Source organism: Pristiophorus japonicus, chromosome 22 (assembly GCF_044704955.1).
Source record: "Pristiophorus japonicus isolate sPriJap1 chromosome 22, sPriJap1.hap1, whole genome shotgun sequence".
In the NCBI taxonomy this organism is placed as follows: Eukaryota; Metazoa; Chordata; class Chondrichthyes; family Pristiophoridae; genus Pristiophorus; species Pristiophorus japonicus.
Genome location: NC_091998.1, coordinates 51965216 through 51990420, shown reverse-complemented (window position 1 = coordinate 51990420; position 25205 = coordinate 51965216). Strand labels below are relative to the sequence as shown.

The following is a 25205-nucleotide window of genomic DNA, read 5'->3' as shown; positions in this document are numbered from 1 at the left end:
AGAATTGCCTACAACTGTAAAAGGTGGGCAAGCACCACCTGAAGTTTCGCTAGATTTAATTCTCGAACAGTTGAAAGAATGCATAGAGCAACAATTCAATTAATCTAATACCTGTATTAAGATCGAACAAAAGTACAGAACCTCCAAAGGACAATGGTCCTTGGACGAGATTAAAAGGGTCTGGGAAAAACGACCCGTATGAAAAATAAAGAGCGAACTAGATGGTCCCTAGCCGTTATGGGAAAGATCCAAAACCGGAATGAAATTATGTGTTCCCAACATGATCGAGAACTGACCAGTACAAAGGATCAATTGCAAGCCGTTTGTGCGCAGCTGCGACAGAAAAAGCTTGAACTTGAAAAGCTGGAAGCGGAAGTTAAAGATCTTAAAAGGTGAAATTAAAGAATGGAAAAATCATTAGGTCAAGAGACAGTAATAGGAAAACGAAACTGTATCGGTCAATTTCCAGGGTACCCATGTTTGGATAAATTAAAAGCGCAAACCCGAGGAATAGATACGAATTCTGAATCCTCCGACGATACAGGGTCAGAGGATGAAGAACTGGGGTTGCGCTTTGCCCAGTTTAAAAAAAAGACGAGTTGTAGTCAAATCAGGAGACTGCGGATGAGGGCGGAACCAAAAAAACGAGGAAAAGGGTGTACGAAAAATACTTAGTTCATGATCTGGCAGACCCAGAAAAAAATTGATAAATGGTCCAAGGAATTGCCCAATCCAAAGAAAGGGGGAGTGAAAACGTGGGACCAATTGGACCACTTAAGAAATATATATCAACTGCATCCCTGGGACGGAGTGCAAATTTTGACCATAATGGTTCCAAAAACACAGGGAAGAAAATTGCACGACAAGGTAGAAGCAGCTTTGGGGCAGGATGAGCAAGAATTAGACGCAGGATGGGAGGTGATTAAACATTGGCTGCAAGCCTTCAGTCCAGCTAAGACAGACTGGGGAGAAATTGCAGCCTGCCAACAGAAAGGAACAGAGGAGGTCCTGGAGTATGACGAGCGGTTTAGATGCATGTGGCTAGAACATTCAGGTATGAATAATACAGATGAGGAAATGGATGAACAAGTGTTTGGACCCCTGAAAGCAGCTTTCGTGGCAGGTCTAAAGCCAGAACTGTCCAAAATGCTTAAGGTAGTGTTACCGGACTGGGAGGGTAGAGGAACTACCTTTGCAGCATTAGTGGATCGATGTAACCAATTAGATCGGGATATGGGAGCTAAAGTCCGAGCTGTACAGGCTATGGGATGGAAATCCCAGGATTCCAATAAACAGTCATTAGGAAAATTACCCGGAAAATGTCATTATTGTGGGAAGGAAGGTCACTGGGCCAAGACGTGCAGGGCAAAACAGAAAGGTCGTGGCTGGGGAAGAGGACGCAGCCAGGGATACAATTCAACCAACAAACCAGGCTTGTCACAAGATAACGACCTCATAGAAGCATTTGAGCGACTGACAATACAACAACAGAAGGAGTTACTTGGGATAGCAAAAAACGATTAGAGCCCACCCTGGCCCCCCTCCTCGCACTAATACAACAGAGGGGAGATGGGCTATATATAACAGAGGGCGGGCGATAAGGATGTGGACTGTCTTTTAGACACAGGGGCAGAATTAACATGCTTACCCCTACAATATGGAGACTTTTTGCCGTTGGATGGTAGAGCACGTACAGCCTATGGAGTTGGGGGCCATAAAATGGAAATAAAAAAGGACAACACCAGTACTTATAGGGCTGGGTCCACATGAACCAACAACACCAGTCTGGATAGGCCCAGTAGATCAACCCCTTTTGGGAATGGACGTTCTAATCCAAATAGATTCATCGTTGCATTTCGAGGATGGTCGGGTGACATGGTCAATTAGAACTTTGAAGAAAGAAGAATTGAAGGAACACCTGATATGGGCTAAAGATAAGAACGATTGTGGCCTACTCCAGATGGAGCCTGCGTCATTTACTGGGACCAAGCCTCCATGCACTAAACAGTATCCCATCAGTCCAACTGCCATCGCGGGAATCTTACCGGTTATTCAGCAATTGGAGAAACAAGGGGTGCTTATTAAAACGCATAGCTCCTCCAATAGCTCAGTGTGGCCGGTATAGAAATCTAATGAGACTTGGCGTTTGACTGTCGATTATAGGAAAGCTAACCAGTGTATTGATCAAAAATCTCCTTTGGTCGCAGATCCCTCCACTATTTTTAATGCCCTCAAACCGGAACATAAATATTTCTCGGTTATAGATATGGCCAATGGATTTTGGTCGGTGCCTCTGGCACCGGAGGTTCGACAGTGGTTTGCTTTCACGGTCCAAGGACAACAGTATACTTGGACCCGGTTACCGCAGGGTTTCCACAACAGCCCTACGGTATTCTACATGGCTTTACAAAGCCATTTGCGAGAATTACCTCCCGTCATCCACAGTCATCCAATATGTAGACGATATCCTGCTTGCTTCAAACACGGAAGACCAGCATGAACAAGATTCACGAGCTTTGCTGGACCACCTTCGGCTGAAAGGACATAAAGCCAGCATCGACAAAGCACAAATATCCCAAGAAGAGGCTGTAGACCTGGGACAAAAGATTTCACAAGGAAAGAGAACTTACCCAGGATAGAACTGCAGCCATTCGGGCTGCTAAAACACACACCACTATTCAGGAACTAAGGTCTTTTTTGGGATTGTGTAACTTTAACAGAAATTGGATTGACTCCTTCACACAGCTTGCTGTGTGATATTTTAAAGGAGAACCGTGCCTCTAAAGAAGCCACCACCCTCACTAAGGAACAGCAAGAGGCCTTCCTGAGTTTGAAAAAGGCTGTGTGTTCGGCACCGGCTCTGGGAATCCCCGACAGTGGTAAGCCATTTACCCTGTTTGTCCATGAGAAAGAAGGATATATGACAGCTATACTGACACAAGAACATGGGGATCGGCAAAGACCTATTGGCTATTATTCGGCAAAACTGGATGTGGTAGCCCTTGGATGGGGAAGCTGCCTAAGGGCTATGGACGCTACATGTCGAGCGGTAATGATCACTGCGGGTCTAGTCCTCGACCAAAAGCTGATTGTCAAGTGTCCCCACACCGTACATGCTTTGCTGTCTATGAATAGAATGTCTCAGGTGACGGCAGCTAGATGGACCTGCTGGACAGCAGTTTTGGAAGCTCCTAATCTCCATATCGTCCAGGCCAGCCCGGTTAATCCCGCAACTATGCTCCCGATGTCAGAATCGAGGGAGCAAGAGGGGGGAGAATGTGAAGAGCATGACTGCGTGGAGATTTTAAAAGAAACAGAAGGACACACAGCCAATCACACTGCAAAGGTCTTGTGTAAGGATTGCATTCCCCGATGGGGAGTCCAGAGTAGCATTGACTCAGATCAGGGAACACACTTCACAGGTGCTGTCTGCCAAGAAGTCTGTAGGTTACTGAACATTACGTGGGATTTACACTGTCCTTATCATCCACAATCATCAGGACAAGTAGAACGAATGAATCGAACTCTGAAACAACAACTTGCCAAATATCACCAAGAAGGAACATCATGGACCCAGGCACTACCAATAGCGCTATGTAGCATTTGGGCAACCCCAAACAGAACTACAGGTCTAAGCCCATTTGAGATTATAACAGGAAGACCCATGTCGCTGCCAGGAACTATTGATTTAAGGAAAGCTGATGTTCACTTAATGGGCCCAAGTTTCCACAAGAAAAAAAACGGGCGCCCCTCCGAGCTGGGCGCCCGTTTTTCGCGCCTAAACAAATCCTCGGTATTCTCCACCTACTTACAGGTCCTCTGGCCCTCGGCGCAGCCAGCACGAGCTGTGGGGGGGGGGGGGGGGGGGGGGGCGGAGGGGGCGGAGCCAGGTCCCTGCGCTGAAAACAGTGCCGGGACCTCTGCACATGCGCACTACAGTCGGCACGCAAGTGCAGTAGCTCCAGGCGCTGAACTGTGTGGGAGGGGCCCGAAGCACGCAGTCCCTAGCCCTGGCTGAATGGCCTCACTGGGGCTGCGTGAATAAGGCTCCTCCCACGGCCAGCTCCTGCTCCACACCCCTGACAAGACCCGACCCCCGCTTTTTCTCCCCCCCACCAGACCAGACACCCGCTTCCCCCCCCCCCCGACTGACCCAACCCGAGTTCCTGTTCCCCGACCCCCGCCCCCCCCCCCCCGCCACCGCCCCCCCCCCCCCCCGCCGCCCCCCACCCCCCCCGACTGGATCCGATCTGACCTCTCCCTTCCTACCTCTCCCTTCCCTTCCCGCTCAGCGACACGAACGGCTGCAGAATTCTCCCTGGCTGAAGCACTTTCACACAGGTAGGAAGATGGTTTATTTAATCTTTTCTTGGCTTATAAATGTTTATTCAGGTTGGATTTATTTGTATAATATTTGTATAAGTATAAATAAGGATTTATTGTCAAATTTTATGAGTTCCCTTCCCCCCCCCCCACCACCTCGTTCTGGACGCCTAATTTGTAACCTGCGCCTGATTTTTTAATGTGTAGAACAGGTTTTTTCAGTTCTACAAAAATCTTCACTGGCTCCATTCTACTTTAGTTTGGAGTACGTTTTCACTGTAGAAACTTTCAAATCAGGAGTCAGTGGCCGGACACGCCCCCTTTTGAAGAAAAAATTCTGTTCTAAACTAGAACTGTTCTACCCGACTAGAACTGCAGAAAAAAAAATGTGGAGAATTGCGATTTCTAAAATAGTCCGTTCTCCACCAGTTGCTCCTAAAAATCAGGCGCGAATCATGTGGAAACTTGGGCCCATTGAGTGACACTTTTGTTATCATACTGTCAGAACTTAACCAATGCTATTAGTTCTATTTCCCGACAGGTATCGGCAGCTTGGGGTAATCCACCCGAAGGAGGACACGACATCATCCCGGGAGTCTGGGTGTATGTGAAAAAATTGCATAAAGAACCTTTGGGTGCCAAGTGGGAGGGACCTTATCAAGTGTTATTGACCACCCAGGCAGTTGTTAAAGTCCAAGGAAAGAAAGCCTGGATCCACGCTTCACACGTTAAACGAGCACCCGTAACTGAAGCTGAAATAATAAGGACAATTAATTTTTGCGAAAATGTATACATTTACTGTATTATTGATTGTAGGTATTCTAGGCATAGGCCTACTTCTTACTAGCCGACCCTCTGCACCAAAAGGAAATAGTAGGGTAGCAAGGGAATTACATGTAAATACCTTTTTATATATATATATGTCATACATTTATGCCAAACAAGGTAACATTTCTTGGGTGTGTGCGCATATTCCTATTCACTCAAAGGGAGGGATTCCCTTGAGACCAGTTCCCTTGAATATCTCGGAAATGGCTGAGTGGATAATTAATCAAAACAAAACAAGCATTGCGTTTCAGGATACGGAAAACTGGGCACGTAAATGGAAGTCAGCAGGTTACAATCTGACTACCTTTGAAGGGGGATACCAACCGTGCTACAATAATTCCAAACGGCCCCCATTTTTTGTTATCACTAATACAACGGGAATGGGTTTGTCTGATTAGAAACATCAAAGGAGGCCAAAATATGGGGTATAGTAACTGCTCCCGGAATTATAATATAATCAAGCCACGGAACCGTCCAAACTGGGCCGATGTGGGAATTTTTAAACGTAACAGGGATTCTGAATAAAACAGATGGAAAAGCCTGGACAGGCCCCGGAGTGTTGCTGACAAAGAAACAGCTAACATTCATTGCCTATAATGGCACCTATTGGGTGTGTGGCCACAAGGCCTACCCTTGGCTGCCCCAGAATTGGACGGGATCCTGCTATTTAGCCTACATTGTGCCTTATATGCATCATATAAAGTCACTGTTGGAACATTTACACCGTCCTAAGACAGCTATCACAGAAACAGAGAGGTTCTTTGCCATTCTGATCCCCAGGTATGGGACCGCCAGACTGGCAAGGGAATCCATTAACATGGCATCCGTTGTGGAACGGGTAGCCAATGATACCTCAGAGGCCCTAGTTAAAATCAATGCAGAAATGGTAGCAATCCACACAGTAGCCCTACAGAATAGACTGGCCCTTGATTACATCCTGGCTGAAAAGGGAGGTACTTGCACCCTACTCGGAACTGAGTGTTGCACATATATCCCAGATAGCTCCGAAGAAATTACCCACTTAGCGGAGCATATCCAAAAGGAGGTAGCAACCCCCATCGTTCACTTTGTGGAGCGGAGCCACTGAATGGCTAGGTTCAATAGGAACTTCATTGGTGGAAGGTTTAATTCTATTTGTTGTAATTATTTTACTTTTCTATTGATTAAATGTTGTTGCGACCAGGCGGCTGTAGCTGCTGTACGCATGTGAGACACCTTGCAGGTCCCAGCAGACTGTCTGTACGTGGCACAGGGGTATGTTATGCTTAAGGGAAGGTTGTTTACTGGTTGAATTAAGATATTGATTTGGATTAAATTGGAATAAGGTTAATTAACCTACTAAAACCAGACTTCCATTGTGGCCACGATGGAACTCGGGTTGGTGTAAATTTGTGTGGAAGCTACTAGTCCGGACATGTGGCGAAACACATCAACAAATTTTAGAAGGAAACTCTATTAACATGTATGAAATTATTTTGTAGAATGTTTAACCAGTGATACCTGATGTTTTATGATTCAGTTTGTGAAAGAATCAAAGAGGGGATTGATAGAGAATTCAAACAGGCTGCATTTTGACAGGCTGTGAAAATTCACAGACACCAAGTCAGAGATGCTACGCGAGTGGGAGCATGTTGCATTAAGTCATCAATCAACTTGGCATTTTAGGACCTTTGGGTAGCGAGCCAATTAAAAGACTATTAATTGAGCCAATAAGGTCAAAGAAGGCGAGTTCTTTTCTGTAAATTGATCCAGGTATAAGTACAGCCATTTTGACCATGTGGTCGCAGAAGGACAAAGACCTGGCTTAAAGCCAAGAGCTTCTTACTGTTGCCAAAAATAAAGTGACATTAAAACTACAATCGGAGTTCGTATTTCATTGGAAATTAAGCGATCTAACAGCAACAGAAAGCACAGCCACCAATGGTTGAGCAATTATAATCAGGGATGCTCAAGAGGGCAGAATTAGAGGAGCGCAGACATCTCGGGGGTGGGTAGGGGTTTTGGGGCTGGTGGAGATTTCAGAGATAGAGGGGCGAGGCCAAGGCCAAGGAGGGATTTCAAAATAAGGATGAGAATTTTGAAATTGAGGCGTTGCTTAACCAGGAGACAATGTAGGTCAGCGAGCACAGGGGTGATGGGTGACCGGGACTCGGTGAGAGTTGGAACACAGGCAAGGAACAGCACGCAAAGCAACAGTAAGCTGAGCTTAAATACTACACAGATGGGTTAATTCAACACAAGAACAGGAGGCGGCCATTCAGCCCCTCGAGCCAGTGCCATCATTCAATGAGATCATGGCTGATCTGCGATCTAACTCCACATACCCGCCTTTGCCCCATGTCCCTTAATACCTTTGGTTAACAAAAAGCTATCAATCGGCGATTTAAAGTTAACTGATCCAGCATCAATTGCCTTTTGCAGAAGAGAGTTCCAAACTTCTACCACCCTTTGTGTGTAGAAGTGGTTCCTGATTTCAGTTCCAAATGGCCTGGCTCTAATGTTTAGACTGTGCCCCCTGGTCCTAGAACCCCCAACCAGCAGAAATAGTTTCTCTCTATCTACCCAGTCAGTTTCCCTTAATATTCTGAACACTTCGATCAGATCATCCCTTCACCTTCTAAATTCTATGGAGTACAGCCCTAAATTGTGCAATCTCACGTCGTAACTTAACCCTTGGAGTCCGGGTATCATTCTGGTAAACCTACGCTGCACTCCCTCCAAAGCCAATATATCCTCCCTAAGGTGTGGAGCCCAGAACTGCTCAGTGCTCCAGGTGTGGTCTAACCAGGGCTTTGTACAGCTGCAGCATAACTTCAACCCCCTCATATTCTAATCCTCTGGATATAAAGGCCAGCATTCCATTAGCTTTTTAAATTATTTTCTGTACCTGTTCCTGACATTTTGATGATCTTTGTACCTGGATTCCCAAGTCTCATTGGACCACTGCTGTTTTTAGCATTTTACCATTTAGAAAGTACCCTGTTCTATCCTTTTTAGGTCCAAAGTGGATGACTTCACATTTGATTACATTGAAATCCATTTACCACATTTTTGTTCAACGGCGTTATTTTCACGGTTCTGAAATTAACATGAAAGATGAAAGAAAGGGAGGGAGGGCTTGCAATTATATAGCACCTTTCACAACCTCAGGATATCCCAAAGCGTTTTACAGCCAACCTTTGGGTGTGTAGTCAGTGTTGTAATGTGGGAAACACGGCAGCCAATTTGTGCACAGCAAGCTCCCACAAACAGCAATGTGATAATGACCAGATAATCTATTTTTGATGGAGAGGTAAATATTGGTCCCAGGACACCAGGGACCAACTCCTCTGCTCTTCTTCAAAATAGTGCCATAGGATCTTTTACGACCCCCACACTCTTACACCCAGAGTGAAAGGTGCTATATAAATGCAAGTCTTTATTTTTCTTTTCTTTCTCTTTGTTTCTGGGTCACACTGCCACCATTACACTGAAAGAAAGAATGAAAAGAACTTGCATTTCTATAGCACCTCTCACAACCTGAGGGTGTCCCAAAGCATTTTACAGCCAATGAAGTGCTATGGGACATGTCGTCACTGTTGTAATGTGGGAAACGCGGCAGCTAATTTGTGCACGGCAAGCGCCCACAAACAGCAATGTGATCATGACCAGATAATCTGTTTCAGTCATGTTGGCTAAGGGATATTAACTCAGAGAATGAGTAACTCGGGGGTAGAAAACCCTGCTGATGTCCCTTCCCACCCAACGGTCGAGGGGCCCAAAGCTAGCATCTCAAATATATACAAGTGGGGCTTGTTCTTATGGGGAAGAGAATGGGCACTCCGTAATGAGCCAGACAGCAATTTCTCAGAAGCTGGTTTGAGGTGATGGGTTTCTGCATGTGGCGGACATTCGGTTGATAGCCAATAACTAGCACGCTACCTGTCACCTGCATGAGAAATAAATAGCTGGCGGGGGCGGGGGAGGAAAATAAGCAACTCACTTTATCTTCATACTTTTGGTGCTCACGAGAGGTGGCAAGGCAGCAACACTGGAAAAACTGGATTCATATATTGCATACAATGGTTTATACAAAAATAGCCAAATTACTTACTTGAAATACTAGTGATAGCACATCACAAGATACTAGAAAAAGCAAGGAACCAGCATATGTCACGTGGAGAGATTGGTGTGTGTACCATTGATAAGCCCAGTGACTCGCTAATTATGAAGGGATCAAGACATTATCATCCATTCCCCGCTGTGTAGATTACACTAAACCCTTCTCAAATGCTGCATCTTGAAAGCAAAGACTTGCATTGCCATAGCACCGTTCTCAACCTCAGGACATCCCAAAAGCGCATTACAGCCAATGAAGTACTTTTTGAAATGCAGTCGCTGTTGGCAAATGTGGAAAACGCAACAGCTAATTCTTGCATGCATTAACCTTCTCAAATCCAGATGTGTGAACAGCTGTTGCCAAGGGTCCCTGGATCGGCAGCAGGACTGCAATCCTTGGCCTCTCCCAGGAGGTGGGCAGGAAGAGATGGTTCGGGCACATGGGAAATGAAATCAGCTTAATGGCAGAGAGTCTGGAGGGAACCTCTTGGCCCTTGTATACGTAAACTAGAGGCGATCCGGAACTCGGTTGCCCATGTCCTAACTCGCACTAAGTCCCGCTCACACATCACCCCCGGTGCTTGCTGACGTACATTGCCTCCCGGTTAAACAATGTCAAAATTCTCATCCTTATTTTCAAATCCCTCCATGGCCTCGCCCCTGCCTATCTCTAATCTCCTCCAACCCCTCACCACCCCCCCAAAACGAGATGTCTGCGCTCCTCTAATTGTGCCCTATTCAGCATCCCCAATTATAAAAATCGCTCAACCATTGGTGGGCGTGCATTCTGTGCCTGGGCCCCAAGCTCGAACTCCCTCCCTAAACCTCTCCACCTCTCCACCTCTCTCTCTTCCAAGACACTCCTTAAAATCTATTCTTTGCCTGAGCTTTTGGTCACCTGTGCTCATTTCTACTTCTGTGGCTTGGTGTTAATTTTTAAAAATCTCAATACTCCTGTGAAGCACCTTGGGACATTTCACTTCATTAAAAAGGCACTATATAAATACAGTTGCTGTTTCACAAGTTAATATACAGAAATATTCATAAAAATGGTAAATGCGACCAGTGACCAACACACTGATAAATTACATGTTGATTTAATTGTATTTCTTAAAATATATATTTTGAAACTCTCCCCCTTTAATTAACAAAAACAGCAGCTGTGAATTATTGCTCTGTCCAATTTGAAATATGAATCAGCACATTATAACCCACATTTCATGGAAATCTGGAGAAGACACCTGCAGCAATAAGTAATAAAATAAAATTACAAGCACAGTAATTGCCTCCTACTGCATGGTCCTGAGCCTCACAGAACAGCATGGACTCAGATTTGATACCTGGCCTGTGTTTAGTTAGTTGATCTCAGGCAGGGTGGCAGTGAGAGGCCTATTGAGAGAGACAGGAGGTAAATCACAAGCCGGGACCACACCCCAGATAGAGGAGCTGTGACAGAAACGATGCCCCCAGAGCCGAACAGCCCAGGAAGCATCGAGATGTAAAAGATGGCAAACTTGAGCCACATTATGAATCAGCAGTTTCGGGAGAGCGAGGAACAGAGAGACACACACAGACTGGATGAGGGACAGCTGGGCTGTTTGGCAACGCAAAGGATTTATGCACAGCCCTCGCTGATAAGAAAAGCAAAAACATGAAATACTAAAATTAAATAGGCTACACCACCGACCTAATTTCCACAAAACTCAAAGATTCAGTGGAAGCAGGGCACAGATAAAGCCTAATTTAAGAAGCTAGAAGTAAAACAAGACAAGATAAGATATGTGGAGAGATTTGGGAAGCTAGGATTGTTCTCCTTCGAGCAGAGAAGGTTAACAGGAGACCCAATAGAGGCATTCAAAGTGATATGAGATTTTGATAGAGCCCATCGAGAGGAATGGTTTCCTCTGGTTCATGGGTTGGCAACCAGAGGTCATGGATTTAAAATAATTGGCAAAAGAACTAGAGGGGAAATGAGGAGAAATGTCTTCACACAGGAGGGCTGCTGAGATCTGGAAGGCACTATCTGAGCACGTGCTGGAATCAGAATCCAGAAGAACTTTCAAAGGCACTTGGACATGGACTTGATGAGGACTCATTTGCAGGGTTATGGGGGAAAAGCTGGGGTGTGGGACTAATCGGACAGCTCTTTCAAAAGGGGTCAAATGGCCTTCTTCTGTGTTGCAAGATTCAATGAGACCCTCACTGCTAGTTGAGCAGACAGACTGGGAGTGGCACTGAGCCTAGAAGGACAAGGGCAGCAGGCGCAAGGGAACACCATCACCTGAATGTTCCTCTTCAAGTTACACACACCATCCTGACTTGGAAATATGTAAGCCATTCCTTCATCGTCGCTGGGTCAAAATCTTGGGACTCCCTCCCTGACAGCACTGTGGGAACACCATCACCACACAGACTACAGCGGTTCAATAAGGCAGCTCACCGCCATCTTCAAGGGCAATAAATGCTGGCCTTGCCAACGACACCCACATCCCACGAATGAATAATAAAAATGATGGGATTAGGGAGAGGGGGAAGGAAATGGCCCATACTTTCTCCCACCCCTCCATCGTTGACCTTGTGCAAAGGGGACATCCTTCCAACCCTATCCCAAGCAAGGAACCAGATGAATGAGGAAACAAGATGGAAGTCCTAATGTTTGTTTTCAAATCCCTCCATGGCCTCGTCCCTCCCTATCTCTGTAACCTCCTCCAGCCCTACAACCCTCAGAGATCTCTGCACTCCTCAAATTCTGGCGTCATGAGCATCCCAGATTCTAATCGCTCCACCACTGATGGCCGTGCCATCAGATGCCTGGACCCCAAGCTCTGGAACCCCCTCCCTGACCAAGCTTTTGATCACTAATATATGCACCAGTGAGTATGCTCACAGGTTTGTCAAGCTGTTGAGTTGGGAGTGGCTTAGCCAGTCATGTGATGTTCACAAGACTCAATAAAACCCCAGCCAGTTGGGTTCAGGGTGTCCACGATGAGGCAGGTGGTTGTGAGCCTGGTGGATGAACTGGTAATATGTAGTGTGATTGTTAAACCATTTCCTAATAAACCAAGTTCTTAATAGCAATATGTTGCTATGAATTCTTAAGCAAAGAACCCATGAAGCAAATACATTACAGCCACTTGCCCCAATAGCTCCTTACATGGCTCGTGCTTTGGGAGGTCTTACTGCATTAAAAGGCACTATATAAATGCAGGCTGATGTTGTTGTTACTTACCGGAATTGGGAAGAAAGTGGCCGAGTGCTTTTCATCATCATACTTGTTGTCGGAGGTGCTGCTGGACTCCATGGCGGACTTGGATATGGTGTTCTTGCCGATTCCCATCAGTTCACAGGAGGAGGGGGACCAAAATTAACGTGAGCAAACAGTCAGGTGACCCCAATTCCTGCCGGCGGAGCGGGCGATGGCGTATTCACCAGGGGTCTCACACACTGGCCCACATAACGAAAACAGTCACACACTGTTCAGAGACACATGCCCATTGTGAACTGCAGCTTTTGACGTGTGGGTGACCTCCAACTGGAAACAAAATTAAAATACACACACATATATATATTTTTTACTCCAGAACCAGCCCCAGCATGAAATTGACCCATGGGATGTTATACAGGGCCTTGGTACAGTTATACAGAGCCTTGGTGAGATCACACCTGGAGTATTGTGTGCAGTTTTGGTCTCCTTACCCAAGAAAGGATATAGTTGACATAGAGAGTGCAGTAAAGGTTCACCAGACTGATTCCTGGGATGGCAGGACTGTCATATGAGGAAAGATTGGGTCAACTAGGCCTGCATTCACTGGAGTTTAGAAGAAAGAAGGGATCTCATTGAAACATATAAAATTCTGACGGGGTTGGATAGACTGGATGTGGGGAGGATGTTTCCCCTGGATGGGAAGTCTAGAACAAGGTCACATTCTCAGGATACAGGGTAGGAAATTTAGGACCAAGATGAGGAGAAATTTTTTCACTCAGGATGGTGAACCTGTGGAATTCTCTACCACAAAAGACTGTGGCAGCCAAGTGACTGAATATATTTAAGAGGGAGATAGATAGATTTCTAGACAAAAAAATATATCAGGGGGTATGGGGAATAAGCAGGAATATGGTGATGAGAGAGGATCAGCCATGATCATATTGAATGGCAGTGCAGGCTCAAAGGGCCGAATGGCCTACTACTGCTTCAATTTTCTATGTTTCTATGGGGAGGGGGGGGGGGGCAGTGATGTGTCTTCACACTGCTTTCAATGCCCCCCTCCCCTCTCCCTCCCCAATGCATGCAGTCAGATCCCCCATGTCAGAACTAAAAATTCTCAAGAGGCAACATTTTACCAAGCCGATTTGCCAGTAACGCCATCCTTGCTGAAATTCCATTCAAATGGATACTGGCGAGATCAGACACCGTACAATGTTGCTTATGCAACAAGGATACAGTATTGTTAGACAACAATGATACAATAGCGTTACACAAAGAGCTCCCTACGGTTGCGAATTTGAAACCGCTTGGTAAGGCGGTGTGTGGGAGGGGGGGGGGGGGGGGTGTCCTTTGCACCATTTGGGGATCAGTCGTGGGGGTGGGGGGGTGGGGGGCGGAATGAGCTATGATTCCCCACCTTTTTCCATGTGCCTCTCCCAAACCAGGAACAACCGATAAGCGATGCAGAGGTGGAAATGTTTTAAAAAATGGGAGCCTGGGTATAGAGAGGAGACAGATACTTGCTATATGCCACCCTTGCTATGTGTGTGTTGCCTAATGATCTACATCACCACAAGTGTCACAGGGGCTCATTCTGAACGGGTAGCCGCCATACTAGAAAAATAAAGTTTAAAAAAAAACACAAAAATAAATGCACACTCGGCACCAGAAGCCGCCGCCAGAGATATATTCTTTCTGGGGGGAAGACAAATTTAGCGACAACAGGCCGCCTGCACTCACATCTCGGGGCTGACGCAGAGGGAGCACCAATGAATGGGAAGAATTGAGAGAGAGAGAGTGGAAGGTCAGCGTCTTGTCTGCCATTGTCCTCTCTCTCTCCCCCCCCCTCCCTCTCCATCATTATCACGCATTGCCACTCCGCATTTTAACCAGTTGGCAGTAAATCAGTTGTATTAACACTTTCCCAGCCAGGCACCCATCGGTTTTCGGCTACAAATCGCTTCCCCCCTCCCCCGCTCAAAAAAAAAACGCGTGTGGTTCAATAAAACTCCAGACCGAGACAAGAAAAACTTGTCAGAATCCACCTTGCCCTTGCAATAAAACAAAAATCACTGCCAATTTTTCTGCGACTCAATCGCTCTGCAAACCCCCTAGATCTAACAAAGTTTCCACCTCCCTCCCCCCCAAAATATCTATTTCCCTCCTTCCCAGCCCTCTCTATTCAATGAAACGATTATTTTAAATCAGAAAGGCGGCCCAACGCTGGCTGGAAACTGACCTGATCACTTGCAGTCTGAGAGAGAGTTCAAAAATAACCCAACAATGTGCACCGCAATAACAAGGCATCAGCCCGCTTTCTCTTGCATGCATGTGCGTGCGCGCGCTCTCTCTCTCTCTCTCTCTCTCTGACAATGTGCACTGAACCACATTGTATTGCCTGAGCGTCGCTGTGTCTGTGCCCGCGACTTGTTACCTGGGCAGCGAGGCCTCTCTCGCTCCGCCGCCAGCTTCCAGTCCTGCAATAGGAAACTCTGTTTCCACCGACACAAGCTCAACACACTGCCGCCATCCCCAATACCGGAAGGAATCGCCCATTCCGCCTCCCGTCACTCGTATATAACAGTAACAAAAAAAACCTCCACCAATGGCTTAGCAGCTCTCTTCCTTTTTTTTTGGCTGGAACTGCCCCCTGTAGTCCTTTGCTGGGTGTTGTTGTACTGACTCCAATTCAAAGATGTGCCCTCTTTTTCAACAAAAAAAAGACTGTAAACGAACAAAAAATATTTAGAAACATAGAAACAAGGCGCAGGAGTAGGCCATTCGGCCCTTCGAGCCTGCACCACCATTCAATAAGATCATGGCTGATCATTCACCTCAGTACCCCTTTCCCACTTTCTCTCCATACCCCTTGACCCCTTTAGCCGTAAGGGCCATATCTAACTCCCTCTTGAATATATCCAATGAACTGGCCTCAACAACTCTCTGCGGTAGATAATTCCACAGGTTAATAACTCTTTGAGTGAAGAAGTTTCTCCTCATCTCAGTCCTAAATGGCCTACCCCTTATCCTTAGACTGTGTACCCTGGTTCTGGACTTCCCCAACATCGAGAACAGTCTTCCTACATCTAACCTATCCAGTCCCGTCAGAATTTTATATTTTTCTATGAGATCCCCTCTCATCCTTCTAAACTCCAGTGAAAAAGGTCCAGTCGATCCAGTCTCTCCTTATATGTCAGTCCAGCCATCCCGGGAATCAGTCTGGTGAACCTTCGCTGCACTCCCTCAGATTAGGAGACCAAAACTGAACACAATATTCCAAGTGAGGCCTCACCAAGGCCCTGTACAACTGCAGTAAGACCTCCCTGCTCCGATATTCAAAACCCCTAGCCAAGAGTATTTTCTTTAAAGTTAGCTTAACAAATAAGTTACAAGTACTGACTTCCATGTCAGCTAGTGGCTCAGTGGGCAGCACCCTCACCTCTGAGCCTGAAGGTTGTGCGGTTCAAATCCCACTCCAGGGACTTGAGTGCATAAAATCTACACTGATGCTCCCACTGCAGTGCTGAGGGAGTGCTGCGCTGTTGGAAATGCTGTCTTTTGGATGGGACGTTAAACCAAGGTCCCCGTCTGAACGTAAGAAATAGGAGCAGGAGTCGGACATTTGGCTCCTCGAGCCTGCTCTGCCATTCAATAAGATCGTATCTGATCTTGGTCTCAACTCCACTTCCCTGCCCGCTCTCCATAACCCGTGACTCCCTTATCATTCAAAAATCTGTCTATCTGCACTTTAACTGTATTCAAAGACCCAAGAGGCAGCACCAATAAGGACTGTGACTTAACCAAAAAATAAAAGGAAAAATATAGCTAATTAAAATAGAATTCTATTCTCCGGGGGTGATGATGCACTCCAGTCCCTCCAGTGTCCACCTGTCGCAGAAGGCTGTGAGCGTACAGGTAGACACCGCGTGCTCCATCTCCAGGGACATCTGGGCGCAAATGTAACCACGGAAGAGAGGTGGGCATCTGGGCCGAACAACCCCCTCGACTACCCTCTACCTGGATGTTAATGACCAGCTTGGCCAGTCCCATGAGAAGGCCTTCTGACCTGCCCGCTCCCCTCCGCACCGGGTGTTCAAAGATCAGGAGCGTGGGACTGAAGTGCAGACAAAGGTCAAGGAGCTGCATCGTCATAAAAGTGGAAGAGGGGCTGGAACCTCACGCACTGTAAATATACATAGAGCACGGACTCCTCCAGGCCGCACAAAAATGCAAGTGCCCCGGGAGGCCTTGAACCGACTTTAAACCTTATTGGACGGGACTTCTACATGCAATACTCTCCAAGCCAAGTCCCCAATAGATAAAGGGTGGACTCTTGTGTACAGAGCCCTCCATTGTGGCTGTACCACTGCTGCCACACTGTCAAACCTTACTTATTAGTATAGTATTGACAGCACAGAAACAGGCCATTTGCCCCAACAGGTCCATGTCGGTGTTGATGCTCCACACGAGCCTCCTCCCACTCCAGGGACTTGAGCACAAAAATCTAGGCTGACACTCCCAGTGCAGTGCCAAGGGAGTGCTGTACTGTCGGAGGTGCCGTCTTTCGGATGAGACATTAAAACAAGGCCCTGTCTGGCCTCTCATGTGCACGTGAAAGATCCCATGGCACTATTTCAAAGAAGAGCAGGGGAGTTATCCCTGGTGTCCTGGGGCTAATATTTATCCCACAATCAACATCACTAAAAACAGATTATCCAGTCATTATCACATTGCTGTTTGTGGGAGCTTGCTGTGTGCAAATTGGCTGCCACGTTTCCCACATTACAACAGTGACTGCACTCAAAAAAGAACTTCATTGGCTGTAAAGCGCTTTGAGATGTGCGGTGGTTGTGAAAGGCACTCGATAAATGTAAGTCTTTTTTCCTTCCAGGTCTTTTCTCCCCCTCCCTGTTGGGTCTCAGGCCATGCCTTCATTTCAGGTGTTTCCATGGCAACTGGAGAGAAAATCTTTTCACAAATTAGCCATTAGTCAGTTGTAAATCAGAAGTAATTGGTCATGCTTCACTGCTATTGATTGATGGGTTATGGGTCATATCCTATTAAAGGGATACTGCCTGGCAAAACATTCATTATTGGAGAAGGAGAACTGCTCTTTCATTTTCACTTCATTGATGTCCTATGGATGTGATGCTCAAAAGTCTTTCGCTGCGATTTTCTTCACCACTGGCCTAGCAAGCCATTGAAACCCCTACGAATAACTCATCATCATAGGCAGTCCCTCGAATCGAGGATGACTTGCTTCCACGTCAAAAAGTTCACAGGTGTTTCAATGAAGGACCTAAAATTCCAGGTCCCGAACTAAATCTTGAAGGGTGGAAGATGCTTGTGCTTGGATTTTTTTAACGTGTGGTGGCCGTTGCACGCCAGCCACCACACGGACTTGACAGAGCTAGGTCTTAATCCAGTGGCAAGTATTAACCAAGATGACGAGACCAGTTCTGCTGCATGGACCGAGTGCACATAGATATCGCAGTGTGATCATAAGAACATAAGAAAATAAGAAATAGGAGCAGGAGTAGGCCATACGGCCCCTCAAGCCTGCTCCGCCATTTAATACGATCATGGCTGATTTGATCATGGACTCAGGTCCACTTCACTGTCCGCTCTCCATAATCTCTTATTCCCTTATCGTTTAAGAAACTGTCTTTTTCTGTCTTAAATTTATTCAATGTCCCAGCTTCCATAGCTCTCTGAGGCAGCGAATTCCACAGATTTACAAGCTTCTGAGAGAAGAAATTTCTCCTCATCTCAGTTTTAAATGGGCGGCTCCTTATTCTAAGATTATGCCCTCTAGTTCTAGTCTCCCCCATCAGTGGAAACATCCTCTCTGCATTCACCTTGTCAAGCCCCCTCATAATCTTGTCTGTTTCGATAAGATCACCTCTCATTCTTCTGAATTCCAATGAATAGAGGCCCAACCTACTCAATCTTTCCTCATAAGTAAACCCCTCATCTCTGGAATCAACCTTGTGAACCTTCTCTGAACTGCCTCTAAAGCAAGTATGTCCTTTCGTAAATTTGGAAACCAAAACTGCACACAGTATTCCAGGTGTGGTCTCACCAATACCCTGTACAATTGTAGCATGACTTCCCTGCTTTTATACTCCATCCCCTTTGCAATAAAGGCCAAGATACCATTTGCTTTCCTGATCACTTGCTGCACCTGCATACTAACCTTGTGTGTTTCATGCACAAGTACCCCCAGCACTTTGCAATCTTTCTCCATTTAAATAATAACTTGCTCTTTGATTTTTTTCTGCTAACATGCATGACCTCACACTTTCCAACATTATATTCCATCTGCCAAATTTTTGCCCATTCACTTAGCCTGTCTATATCCTTTTGCAGATTTTTTGTGTCCTCCTCACACATTGCTTTTCCTCCCATCTTTGTATCGTCAGCAAACTTGGCTACATTACACTCGGTCCCTTCCTCCAAGTCGTTAATATAGATAGATTGTAAATAGTAGGGGTCCCAGAACTGATCCCTGCGGCAGTCCACCAGTTACTGATTGCCAACCCAAGAATGAACCATTTATCCCGACTCTCTGTTTTCTGTTCGTTAGCCAATCCTCTAACCATGCTAATATATTACCCCCAACCCCGTGAAATTTTATCTTGAGCAGTAACCTTTTATGTGGCACCTTGTCAAATGCCTTCTGGAAGTCCAAATACACTACATCCACTGGTTCCCCTTTATCCACCCTGTTTGTTACATCCTCAAAGAATTCCAGCAAATTTGTCAAACATGACTTCCCCTTTATAAATCCATGCTGACTCTGGGCCCTCGCCTCTTCTGACCCCGAACTCACACCTCTCCTGGGCCCCAATCACATCGCTCTGCAATCTCTCGCTGCTCCTTCGCCCTGACCTCGCCGCTCCTGCTGTACCTGCCCACGCTCCAATCACCGACCTGGACCTTGGTGACATCCCTCTTCGCTGCCGTTGCTTCCCTACTCCAGCACGTGCTGCTCCCTGGAGTGTTATGCTGCCACGCTGCTCCTTCTGCTCCCTGGTTTGCTCCAATGGTGCTCACAGGCCGGGGGCCGCTGAACCTATAAATAACACCATACGGACTGCAGCGGTTCAAGGCGACGGCTCACCACCACCTTCTCAAGGGCAGTTAGGGATGGCCAATAAATGCCAGCCTCGCCAGCGATGCCCACATCCCAGGAATTAATTCTTCAAAATTGTAAAAAAGAAAATGGAATTAAGGTCTGCCGGACATTGTCAACCTAAAACAGTGCCTCTTAATTCTAGACCTGACCACTCCAACGCACTCCTGGCTGGCCTCCCACATTCTACCCCACGTAAACTTGAGCTTATCCAAATCTCAGCTGTTCTAACTCGCACCAAGTCCCGTTCACCCATCACCCCCTGTGCTCGCTGACCTACTTTGGCTCCCGGTTAAACAACGCCTCGATTTCAAAATTTTCATCCTTCTTTACAAATCCCTCCATGGCTTCGGCCCTCCCTATCTCTGTAATCTCCTCTAGCATCCCTCCCAACCCCCACCCCTCCCCACCCCGCAGAGATGTCTGCGCTCCTCTAATTCTGCCCTCTTGAGCATCCCTGATTAGAATTGCTCCAACATTGGTGGCTGTGCCTTCAGCTGCCTGGGCCCCAAGTTCTGGAACTCCCTGCCTAAACCCCTCCGCTTCTCATTCCTCCTTTAAGATGCTCCTTAAAGCCTACCTCTTTCCTGCCCTAATTTCTCCTTATGCGGCTCGGTGTCAAATCTTTTGTCTCATAATACTCCTGTGAAGCGCTTTGGGACGTTTCACTACGTTAAAGGCGCTATATAAATGCAAGTTGTTGTACATAAGAACATAAGAACATAAGAATTAGGAACAGGAGTAGGCCATCTAGCCCCTCGAGCCTGCTCCGCCATTCAATAAGATCATGGCTGATCTGGCCGTGGACTCAGCTCCACTTAACCGCCCGTTCCCCATAACCCTTAATTCCCTTATTGGTTAAAAATCTATCTATCTGTGACTTGAATACATTCAATGAGCTAGCCTCAACTGCTTCCTTGGGCAGAGAATTCCACAAATTCACAACCCTCTGGGAGAATAAATTCCTTCTCAACTCGGTTTTAAATTGACTTCCCCGTATTTTGAGGTTGTGCCCCCTAGTTCTAGTCTCCCCGACCAGTGGAAACAACCTCTCTGCCTCTATCTTGTCTATCCCTTTCATTATTTTAAATGTTTCTCTAAGATCACCCCTCATCCTTCTGAACTCCAACGAGTAAAGACCCAGTCTACTCAATCTATCATCATAAGGTAACCCCCTCATCTCCGGAATCAGCCTAGTGAATAGTCTCTGTACCCCCTCCAAAGCTAGTATATCCTTCCTTAAGTAAGGTGAACAAAACTGCACGCAGTACTCCAGGTGCGGCCTTACCAATGCCCTATATAGTTGCAGCAGGACCTCCCTGCTTTTGAACTCCATCCCTCTCACAATGAAGGCCAACATTCCATTCGCCTTCCTGATTATCTGCTGCACCTGCAAACTAACTTTTTGGGATTCATGCACAAGGACCCCCAGGTCCCTCTGCACCTCAGCATGTTGTAATTTCTCCCCATTCAAATAATATTCCTTTTTACAGTTTTTTTTTCCCAAGGTGGATGACCTCACACTTTCCGACATTGTATTCCATCTGCCAAACCTTAGCCCATTCGCTTAACCTATCCAAATCTCTTTGCAGCCTCTCTGTGTCCTCTACACAATCCGCTTTCCCACTAATCTTTGTGTCATCAGCAAATTTTGTTACACTACACTCTGTCCCCTCTTCCAGGTCATCTATGTATATTGTAAACAGTTGTGGTCCCAGCACCGGTCCCTGTGGTACACCACTAACCACCGATTTCCAACCTGAAAAGGACCCATTTATCCCGACTCTCTGCTTTCTGTTCGCCAGCCAATTCTCTATCCATGCTAATACATTTGCTCTGACTCCGCGTACCTTTATCTTCTGCAGTAACCTTTTGTGTGGCACCTTATCGAATGCCTTTTGGAAATCTAAATACACCACATCCATCGGTACACCTCTATCCACCATGCTTGTTATATCCTCAAAGAATTCCAGTAAATTAGTTAAACATGATTTCCCCTTCATGAATCCATGCTGCATCTGCTTGATTGCAATATTCCTATCTAGATGTCCCGCTATTTCTTCCTTAATGATAGTTTCAAGCATTTTCCCCACTAAGATGTTAAACTAACCGGCCTATAGTTACCTGCCTTTTGTCTGCCCCTTTTTTTAAACAGAGGCGTTACATTAGCTGCTTTCCAATCCGCTGGTACCTCCCCAGAGTCCAGAGAATTTTGGTAGATTATAACGAATGCATCTGCTATAACTTCCGCCATCTCTTTTAATACCCTGGGATGCATGTCATCAGGACCAGGGGACTTGTCTACCTTGAGTCCCATTAGCCTGTCCAGCACTACCTCCCTAGTGATAGTGATTGTCTCAAGGTCCTCCCTTCCCACATTCCTGTGACCAGCAATTTTTGGCATGGTTTTTGTGTCTTCCACTGTGAAGACCAAAGCAAAATAATTGTTTAAGGTCTCAGCCATTTCCACATTTCCCATTATTAAATCCCCCTTCTCATCTTCTAAGGGACCAACATTTACTTTAGTCACTCTTTTCCGTTTTATATATCTGTAAAAGCTTTTACTATCTGTTTTTATGTTTTGCGCAAGTTTACCTTCGTAATCTATCTTTCTTTTCTTTATTGCTTTTTTAGTCATTCTTTGCTGTTGTTTAAAATTTTCCCAATCCTCTAGTTTCCCACTAACCTTGGCCACCTTATACGCATTGGTCTTTGATTTGATACTCTCCTTTATTTCCTTGGTTATCCACGGCTGGTTATCCCTTCTCTTACCCCCCTTCTTTTACACTGGAATATATTTTTGTTGCGCACTATGAAAGAGCTCCTTAAAAGTCCTCCACTATTGTTCAATTGTGCCACCGTTTAGTCTGTGTTTCCAGTCTACTTTAGCCAACTCTGCCCTCATCCCACTGTAGTCCCCTTTGTTTAAGCATAGTACGCTCCTTTCTGACACAACTTCCTCACCCTCAATCTGTATTACAAATTCAACCATACTGCGATCACTCATTCCGAGAGGATCTTTTACTAGGAGATCGTTTATTTTTCCTGTCTCATTGCACAGGACCTTATCTAAGATAGCTTGCTCCCTTGTAGGTTCTGTTACATATTGTTCTAAGAAACAATCCCGTATGCATTCTATGAATTCCTCCTCCAGGCTACCCCGTGCGATTTGAGTTGACCAATCGATATGAAGGTTAAAATCCCCCATGATTACTGCCGTTCCTTTCTCACATGCCTCCATTATTCCCTTGATTATTGCCCGCCCCACCGCCCACCGTGAAGTTATTATTTGTGGGCCTATAAACTACGCCCACCAGTGACTTTTTCCCCTTACTATCTCTAATCTCCACCCACAATGATTCAACATTTTGTTCATTCGAGCCAATATCGTCTCTCACAACTGCCCTGATATCATCCTTTATTAACAGAGCTACCCCACCTCCTTTCCCTTCTTGTCTATCTTTCCGAATCGTCCGATACCCCTGTATGTTTAATTCCCAGTCTTGGCCACCCTGCAACCATGTTTCTGTGATGGCCACCAAATCATACCCATTTGTAATGATTTGTGCCATCAACTCATTTACTTTATTTCGAATGCTGCGTGCATTTAGGTAGAGTGTTTTAATCCTAGTTTTTAAACCATGATTTTTAGTTTTGACCCCTCCTGCAGCCCCTTTATATTCAGTGGCCCTTTTTGTTTTTTGCCTTGGGTTTCTCTGCCCTCCACCTTTACTCATCTCCTTTCTGCCTTTTGCTTTTGTCTCCTTTTTGTTTCCCTCTGTCTCCCTGCATTGGTTCCCATCCCCCTGCCATATTAGTTTATCTCCTCCCCAACAGCACTAGCAAACACTCCCCCTAGGACATTGGTTCCGGTCCTGCCCAGGTGCAGACCGTCCGGTTTGTACTGGTCCCACCTCCCTCAGAACCTGTTCCAATGCTCCAGGAATTTGAATCCCTCCCTGCTGCACCACTGCTCAAGCCACGTATTTATCTGAGCTATCCTGCGATTCCTACTCTGACTAGCACGTGGCACTGGTAGCAATCCCGAGATTACTACTTTTGAGGTCCTATTTTTTAATTTAGCTCCTAGCTCCTTAAATTCGTCTCGTAGGACCTCATCCCTTTTTTTACCTATGTCGTTGGTACCAATGTGCACCACGACAACTGGCTGTTCTCCCTCCCTTTTTAGAATGTCCTGCACCCGCTCAGAGACATCCTTGACCCTTGCACCAGGGAGGCAACATATCATCCTGGAGTCTCGGTTGCGGCTGCAGAAATGCCTATCTATTCCCCTTACAATTGAATCCCCTATCACTATCGCTCTCCCACTCTTTTTCCTGCCCTCCTGTGCAACAGAACCAGTTGTTGTTGTTGTTAAATGAAGTTGCACAACATAAATTACATGGGTCCAATTTGTTCTGCAGCCCTGAGATTAGGTTACATTACCGACAGATTAAAACAAGACAGGGATTATGCTCCCACCTCATGGGACACCAACACATCTGTATCCTGTGGATCAGCTTCACTATGAACATCATTAAAAACAAACTATCCGCTGTTTGTTCGATCTTGCTGTCCTCAAATTGGCTGCCACGTTTCCTACGTTACAACAGCCACTGCCCTTTAAAACATACTTCACTGCCTGCGAAGTGCTTTGGGACGTCCTGAAGACGTGTCAGGCACTACAGAAATGCAAGTTCTCTCTTTAATGATTGTAATGTATTTGCTTCATGGGTTATTTGCTTAAGAATTCATAGCTGCACATTACTATTAAGAACTAGTTGATTTATTAGCAAAGGTTTAACAATCACACTACACATTACCAGTTCCTCCACCAGGCTCACAACCACCTGCCTCATCGTGGATCCCCCGAAGCCAACTGGCTGGGGTTTTATTGGCTCTTGTGAACATCACGTGACTGGCTAAGCCACTCACTAATCAACAGCTCTACAACTATTTTAAGTAGAACGTAAAATCAAGCACCCCCTTTTGGCAAGGGCACTCGCACCCACAAATTTCAAATTAAATTTTTACGGAAATTAAAATCAAATGAAACTTTGGTTGCCGGGGGTGATGATGTACTCCCGTCCCTCCGGCGCCCACCTCTCACAGAAGGCCACGGCACCAGCTCTACAAATATTTTAGTTGTGCATTTTAATCAAGTGCCCCCTGGTTAAAGGTGGGGCACACTCCCAATACTTTCAAACAAGTACCCCCCTGTTACTAAAAACACAAATTATACAAGTGACCCCTGGCTACAAGGGTGGGCGGGGGGCACTAAAACCAACAAACATGGACAAATTAAACTTTAAACATTAGTGATCAAATTACAATTTGGTTGCCGGGGGTGACGATGCACTCCAGTCCCTCCGGCGCCCACCTCTCGCGGAAGGCCACGAGCGTACCGGTGAACACCGCGTGCTCCATCTCCAGGGACACCCTGACTCGAATGTAAGCATGAAAGAGCGGCAGGCAGTCGGGCTGAATGACCCCCTCGACCGCCCGCTGCCTGGGCCGGCTGATGGCCCCTTGGCCATGCCCCACCAGCTCTACAACTATTTTAGTTGAGCACTTTAATCAAGTGCCCCCTGGTTAAAGGCGGGGGTGGGGGGCACA

At 46.2% G+C, this 25205-nt stretch overlaps 1 protein-coding gene across 5 annotated transcripts in view; it reads right to left on the bottom strand.

The window, feature by feature from the left end:
* The window catches only part of LOC139235030 (solute carrier family 23 member 2-like), a 77918-nt gene extending 62935 nt beyond the window's left edge, over positions 1–14983 (bottom strand). For 4 of the 5 annotated variants that reach the window (XM_070866128.1, XM_070866123.1, XM_070866127.1 and 1 more), the window contains exons 1-2: positions 14889–14983; positions 12479–12781 (exon numbers count right to left, since the gene is read on the bottom strand). In XM_070866128.1, the coding sequence (XP_070722229.1) occupies positions 12479–12586 (108 nt within the window). In that variant the 5' untranslated portion in view covers positions 12587–12781; positions 14889–14983. The remainder of the gene's footprint in view (positions 1–12478; positions 12782–14888) is intronic. The other variant, XM_070866125.1, reaches the window with a different exon arrangement.
* Positions 14984–25205: the final 10222 nt, after the last annotated feature.